This window comes from Bison bison, unplaced genomic scaffold (genome assembly GCF_000754665.1).
Source record: "Bison bison bison isolate TAMUID 2011002044 unplaced genomic scaffold, Bison_UMD1.0 scf7180017864057, whole genome shotgun sequence".
Taxonomy (NCBI): domain Eukaryota; kingdom Metazoa; phylum Chordata; class Mammalia; order Artiodactyla; family Bovidae; genus Bison; species Bison bison.
Genome location: NW_011494629.1, coordinates 4,267,604 through 4,275,178, shown reverse-complemented (window position 1 = coordinate 4,275,178; position 7,575 = coordinate 4,267,604). Strand labels below are relative to the sequence as shown.

The following is a 7,575-nucleotide window of genomic DNA, read 5'->3' as shown; positions in this document are numbered from 1 at the left end:
TGTGAGTCTGAGTGAACTCTGGGAGTTGGTGATGGACAGGGAGGCCTGGAGTGCTGCGATTCATGGGGTTGCAAAGAGTCGGACACGACTGAGCGACTGAACTGAACTGATTATCCTAAAATGGTGTCCTACCTCTGAGACCCCAAAATGCCTTTCAAAAGTATCTCCCAACATCTTTAACACATGTGCTTTGATGGAGCACAGATTTAGTGAGGCCCATTCACAAAAGGAAGGCCACGTGTAGGGTCTTTTCTGTGAGGAGGACACATGAATTAAATTCAGCTCTCGACTCTGAATTTTCATTACACACATCCCCATGAACCACATGAGCAAGTATGTCATAAAGAGATGAACTGAATATTTCAAGCAAAATTTATCCTAGGAATTGTAACATCAAAACACCTCCTATTCTTTCACTTATAACATATTAATCAGGCTTTTAAAATTCATGTTACTAAAATGAATTCATTTAAAAATCCCACTTACCAAATATTTAACCCTACAAAGTTTAACACAGAGAAAATGTAGTCTCCACCTACTAACATTCCAATGTAGGCCACGGATACATTCTGCAAAAAGAGAGGATTAGTGATCTTAGAAGTAAAGGATTTGGGGGGAAAACACATATATATGGTGAAATCTGAAACAAAATATTTCAGTTACTTTTGAAAGAGATTTGCATATAATAGGAATTCATGGAATATTGAATATGTGAATAAAAACTATAACATATGGCTTTATAAAGAAAATGAAGTAAACTATAACACTATAATCACAGAACTGCATCATCCATACCTTCTTCCACATACTATACCAGAAAAAAGATGTAAGAGTTGGGTTGTAATCAGCTTTTCAGATCTCATCTCTTTATCATCACTGGGTAGGGAATTTTAATCATATTAGTCCTAAATGTAAACTGATTAAGACAGCTGACAAATTCTAAGCAGTACTCGGTCCAATATATTCTCAATGGTCTTTGGGTAGCCAAAAGATAAGTCTACTGATGAAGCACTTATTCATCATAGAAGCTCATGTGAACAGAAACACAAAGCAACTGCAGAACAGAATTTAGAATACCTCACCCTCTGATTCATTAGTGTGTGTACTCAAATGCTGTACACACACAGCATATACACCAATCCCAGCGTTAATCACCTTATAACTGTGTGCAGATCTAGACTGAAAACAGTTCTTCATCAGGATTCCCTTAGTCAGCAGTATTCTCCCAGAAAATCAAAATGTAGATCACTCTGTATCTTGTCGCAGAAATTTGTAATTTTTTCAGCTATTTTACTTGGTTTTCCCATACCATCCCTTCCTTCCATTCCCAGTTTAAAAGTTATAAAGGATGAGATGGTTGGATAGCATCATCAACTCAATGGACATGAGTTTGAGCAAACTCCAGGAGACAGTGAAGGAGAGGGAAGCCTGGTGTGCTGTAGTCCATGGCGTTGCAAAGAGTCAGACCCAACTGAGCAACAGAACAACAACCTTTAAGTTAGCAGGCCTTCCCTCTGTCTTGTGGATTAAAAGATTAGAAAATGTAAGAAGGGATTACCCAGCCATAGCTGAAAATATCACAAGCCTCCATTCTTACTATACCATGGATAATAACAACAATAAAATCAAACAGTCAATCCCCCAATTTGGTTGTTTATTTCAAGGCTTCAACCACTTACCTTGATGGCTCCAACCACCGCCGTTGTCAGGGCTGAATTGTAGTAGCTGCACAAAACTGTGGAGTACATCAGCAGAAACCTGGGACAAGGAAGCAAACACCTGAGTGGAGAGTCAGCTGTTTTAAACAAATAAAAAAGAAAAACATACTATGAAGATTTTAAAACCTACATTTTAAAACACCTCCTTATTAACTTCAACTTTTTACAGGAAAATGGTCTAGTCGTGCATTAGCCAAACTTTCTACCTTAGGTGTCCTTTTCATTTTATCTGTGCATTTCCCATCAGTGTTTCCACAAAAAGGGCATAAAGACAATACGATTTTTTTAAATGATCTGAACTCTTTCACTTAACAGCTATGTTACAACAATGGTTTTCAATCCTCTCTGTGGATCAGAATCGCTTGATGCACTTTTAACACCATGATGCCTGACAGACAGTCTCCTTCATCTGGTTTGAGGTGGGGCCCCAGACACGTGCTGTATCAAAGATCTGTGGATGATTATAACATGCAGCTAGTTTTGAGAAACACTGGTGTTAGCAGGGAAAGCTGCTGAACGATTGCTAGCTTTGGACTAAGAAGATTTAGATAATGGGTTCCACGTGCCTAAATACTCCTGTACTCTACTACCAAAGTTAATTCAACAGGTATTCAGCATTGACCAGTATGTCCGACACTGGCCAACAAAATGATTACAGAATCATGACCAGGCATCAGAGAAGAAAATATATATTCACATACACAGAAAAGAATGAAGAATCCAATCAAAAGTAAAGAAATACATTCATTTCATTCAAGTAGTAAAGAAAATTAGGTGTAACCCAAGTGGGGTGCAAAATTTCATCCACTGGAATCAGAGATTAAATGTTGAAAGAGGTTACCATCAAAACTGGTTAAGAATGAAACTGGAAAGATACAGAGAACATAAGATGTGTTGGATTTTAAAGCTAAATCCTAGCTTGGGAACTGTACTCTAAGAAAGGGCTCAGGCCCCAAGCATTAGGGAGACTCCCCCTGGGGCAATGTACCTACCAGTTTCAGGTCCAGGTCCAAATTTCTGATTGTTAACAATAGAATCTAGATCACTAATATGCAACACAATAACTGTTTTTGGCCTGAATATGTTCATTACCAGGAATGATAGAGAAAAAATATTAGAGATAATATATATCAAGTTTTTATACTAAGTTAAGGAATAAACTCAATTACAAATAAATTTTGTAATCTTCAGAATAATGTATGTCTTTGTTATTAAGGTAATTACAACAATTTTACAAGTGAGAGAATCCAACATCTTGACTTTTGTTGTTTGTATCTGAAATCTATATTAAATTTGCAATTTTCACTTGAAAAGAATACAAAAATCTAAGTCTGTACACAGTATTCTGATGTTTAAAAGGTGATTTACCACATTGCCAAGTTTGGTTTACTAGATTTCAAAGAGTTTCTAGGTTTATAAAACAACCTGGCCCATCAGCTTCTCTAGGGTTTCATAACACCTTGGAATTGCTAGGAAAATATCAGGTAAATTACATTTGTAAATTACATTTAAGATGTTTAATTTTTTTTTAATTCACTAAGTTATGAGACTGATTTACAGTAAGTTGTTTAGGAGATTTCAATCACTTAAACTTCACTTAAACCATTAACCAAATAATGAAAGTATTCTTATATTAATACAAAAGTTACTAATTTTATAAATAAAGCAAGAGTATTTATAAATTGGCTTAAGAAAATACAAGTTTTTTTTACAGTTTTAATAAATTCAACATTAATTTATAGACCCAGGCAGCTATAAATAATCCAAAGCATGCATAATAAAAAGATTAAAAAATCAACCCAATGTTGATTGTTGCCTGCTTTTCTGGGCCTGGGTAGTAAGAGCACCTAAGCCACAGCATCTGCCCTGGAGGAGCTAAGAGTCTAATAAAATAGCAGAAATCACAACTCCTGGGAGGGGCCCAACCCAGTTTCCAGGACACAGTAAAGCTTCCTGTAGGCTTCCTAACCTGGACCGCAGCGTTATACCCAAGACAACAAAGATGTTCTTTATGTTCCAGTTTTGTTTAAATTTCCTAATCCAGGGTTCCAAACGTGCAATGTTTTCTTCATTCCAAATTTTAGTGAAACCACCTTGGCCAATTTCCATCTACCATGAATGTGGGCCACCAGGACACTCACCCACCAGCTGGGCTGAGTGAGGGGAGGAGTCCCTGTCTCCAGCCTCCTGGGGGAATCCGAATTAGCAGCAGTTCTCCTAAGTGCCAGATGGCGTCTGATACAGGACCAGCCACTTTCTACAGACAGACAGGCTGCATTTCTTTTGTTGCTGTTGTTCAGTCGTTAAGTCCTGCCTGATTCCTTGTGACCCCACGGAGTGCAGCACGCCAGGCTTCCCTGTCTTTCACTATCTCCCGAAGTTTACTCAAACTCATGTCCATTGAGTCCGTAATGTCATCTAATCATCTCATCCTGTCGCCCCCTTCTCCTCCTGCCCTCAATCTTCCCCAGTATCAGGGTCCTTTTCTAGCTTCATATCTGGTGGCCAAAGTAATGGAGCTTCAGCTTCAGTATCAGTCCTTCCAGTGACTATTCAGGGTTTATTTCCTTTAGGATTGATTGGTTTGATCTCCTTGCAGTTCAAGGGACTCTCAAGAATCTTCTCCAGCACCACAGTTCAAAAGCATCAGTTCTTCAGCACTCAGCCTTCTTTATGGTCCAACTCTCACATCCATATATGACTACTGGAAAAACCATAGCTTTGACTAGACAGACCTTTGTCACCAAAGTGATATCTCTGCTTTCTAATACACTGTCTAGGTTTGTCGTAACTTTTCTTCCATGGAGCAAGCGTCTTTTCATTTCATGGCTGCAGTCACCATCCACAGTGATTTTGGAGTCCAAGGAAACAAAGTCTGTCTCTGTTTCCATTGTTTCCCCATCTATTTGCCATGAAGTTATGGGACCAGATGCCATGATCTTAGTTTTCTGAATGTTGAGTTTTAAGACAGCTTTTCACTCTCCTCTTTCATCTTCATCAAGAGGCTCTTTAAAGAGTTCCTCTTTGCTTTCTGCCATTAGAGCAGTATCATCTGCATATCTGAGGTTGTTGATCTTTCTCCCGGCAATCTTGATTCCCACTTCTGATTCATGCAGCCCAGCATTTCACATGATGTACTCTGCATAGAAGTTAAATGAGCAGGGTGACAATATTCAGCTTTGATGTACCCCTTTCCCAATTTGGAACCAGTCTGTTGTTCCATGTCCAATTATAACTGTTCCTTCTTGACCTGCATACAGGTTTCTCAGGAGACAGATAAGGTGGTCTGGTATTCCCATCTCTTTAAGAGTTTTCCACAGTTTGTTGTGATCAACACAGTGAAAGGCTTTAGGATAGTCAGTGAAGCAGATGTTTTTCTAGAATTCTCTTGCTTTTTCTATGATCCAACAAATGTTGGCAGAGAGAGTAACTATTATATAAAATGACTAGGCCCAAAGGAGTATATTAAAATTTTCTAAGAAATATAATAGTTTTCTATATGCAAAGGACCTATACAGTCCTTTGGCTAAGACCAAGATTCTGAACTAAAAGATCCTCCATTAGCTCAGTGCAAAGGAAACCACTTTTAAAACCAAAAATGTCAATCTTCACATGATAGTTTTGATTTTAGCATCTATGAATTAATAAAATGAAAAGACATTTAAAAGCACTGCTGAATTCTCAGTAGCTTTCTGCCATTCCATACTTTTAAAATCACACTTATCATCTGTGTACATCTGAAAAATGATGGCACAGATACAAGATACATTTATTCAGACAACAGATACCAGCTGGTGTTTATAGGGCCCCGAGGGATGGAGGTGCTCATGTGGAAACCCCTGGACCAGAACCCCTGCTCAAAGGTTTCTTCCTGTTTCTGAAAAATAACACAAAAAATAACTGATTAACCCAAAGTTGGATGGCACACTCCTGGCAGTCACAAGCAGAACCTAAATGGCCTTGTTTACATCTTGTTGTTGATTGCTATTCCACGTACAAGCATATATAGAAATCCAACACAAATGTTTGAGTAATAAAAGGCCACTTTCACACTCCTTCCACCAATCACAATGATACCCAAGCACATTACTCTCTTATTCCAGATTTCAAAGAACTTCAAGTACTCTCATCTTGCCCAGCTCTAGTAAGAACTCACTCTTACCCCAGACCACAGTGGTGTGCCAAGGAAGCCAAAGCCATGGGATAAATATGGCCCATTTTCCTGGAGCATTGAGTTCACACTAGGATGTACTTTGTTGGGCAATGATGGGGATATCTAAACTCTTTGAAGGTTCTGTCACTCCAGTGCCCAAGCAACCAGCAGAATTGTTTTGTCTTGGACCCTACATCTTGGCAGTATCAGTGAAGTTTCAAAGAATAGAACATTCTTTATACTGTCAGCAGGGAAAACAGATACACTTGTATTTCTATTAAGGAACATATTACTGCTTCAGTGAGATCAAAGAGGCTGCTGTGTGCATGCTCAGTTGCTTCAGTTGTGTCTGACTCTGTGCGAGCCTATGGACTGTAGCCTGCCAGGCTCCTCTGTCCATGAGATTCTCCAGGCAAGAATACTGGAGTGGGTTTCCATGCCCTCCTCCAGGGGATCTTCCCAACCCAGGGATCAAACCTGTGTCTCCTGTGTTGCAGGCGGACACAGGGACATTTAGGCCTTTACTGACTCAGCCACCAGGGAAGCCCATCAAAGAGGCTGCTATTGGGGCAGAAACAGAGTCAAATAATTGCCTCCAGGGCCTGGGGGCTGGTGCCAGCTGCTGGTGTGAACGAACCAGAACCTGTCACTTCTGGGCAAGATTAAAAAGACCGGCAGAGCTAGCTTTTTAAAATCTAGTTTGTCTACTTAAATTTCAGTCTTATTTTACCTTTGCCTGTGTTAAATTATCGTGGCTGCCACAATCCGGTTTACCTGCCTGATGCAATTTCATCATAAGCTTTATTTACAAATTCTTGGTTACAAATAGCATTCCTTAAAGCTGAATCCTTAACCCTAGCTCAAAAGAAAAATCTGCCCTTTTCATCATTCTGTTGGCTTCTTAATGTACATTTTCAAAGTGTTAAAAAGTTTTTAAATTACATTTTCAACTCTGGATAGAGGTTGGGTGGTCAGAAAAAGCAAGTTGGAAATGCAAACTTGAAAGCAGTGAAAATAAGAGAGAAACTGACAGAGAGTTTTCTGGAGTCAGGGTTGGAACGTGCACACATTAATCCTGTGGCTCCTTGAGCTTGAACCAAAGCGAAGGGACAGTCCGAGCCCAGTCCCAGCTGCTCTGAAAACCAAGGATGTGCTCAGAAGCTTACAAAGGTTTGTATTACTGCCAAGAAGGAAATGATCTGATCACAGTGTCTTCTGAGTGAGAAACTGTAAGAAAGCAGCATTCTGAAAAATGCACCATGAAAAAATAGATTTCTTCTAAATCAGTTTCAGACTTAAAACTGACTGAAGATGAAGTACACATAATAGAAGAAATAATAAAAAGGCAGAGGAACCAGAGATCAAATTGCCAACATCCACTGGATCATGGAAAAACCAAGAGAATTTCAGAAAAACATCTATCTCTGCTTTATTGACTATGCCAAAGCCTTTCACTGTGTGGATCACAATAAACTCTGGAAAATTCAGAAAGAGATGGGAATACCAGACCACCTGACCTGCCTCTTGAGAAATCTGTATGCAGGTCAGGAAGCAACAGTTAGAACTGGACATGGAACAACAGACTGGTTCCAGATAGGAAAAGGAGTACATCAAGGCTGTATATTGTCACCCTGTTTATTTAACTTATATGCAGAGTACATCATGAGATGTGCTGGGCTGGAAGAAGCACAAGCTGGAATCAAG

At 39.3% G+C, this 7,575-nt stretch overlaps 1 protein-coding gene across 2 annotated transcripts in view; it reads right to left on the bottom strand.

Moving 5' to 3' along the window:
- SLC35D2 (solute carrier family 35 (UDP-GlcNAc/UDP-glucose transporter), member D2) overlaps window positions 1-7,575 on the bottom strand; it is a 57,018-nt gene that overhangs the window by 1,153 nt on the left and 48,290 nt on the right. For both annotated transcript variants that reach the window (XM_010836014.1, XM_010836016.1), the window contains 2 exons: window positions 1,680-1,758; window positions 487-569 (listed from right to left, as the gene is read on the bottom strand). In XM_010836014.1, the coding sequence (XP_010834316.1) occupies window positions 487-569; window positions 1,680-1,758 (162 nt within the window). The remainder of the gene's footprint in view (window positions 1-486; window positions 570-1,679; window positions 1,759-7,575) is intronic.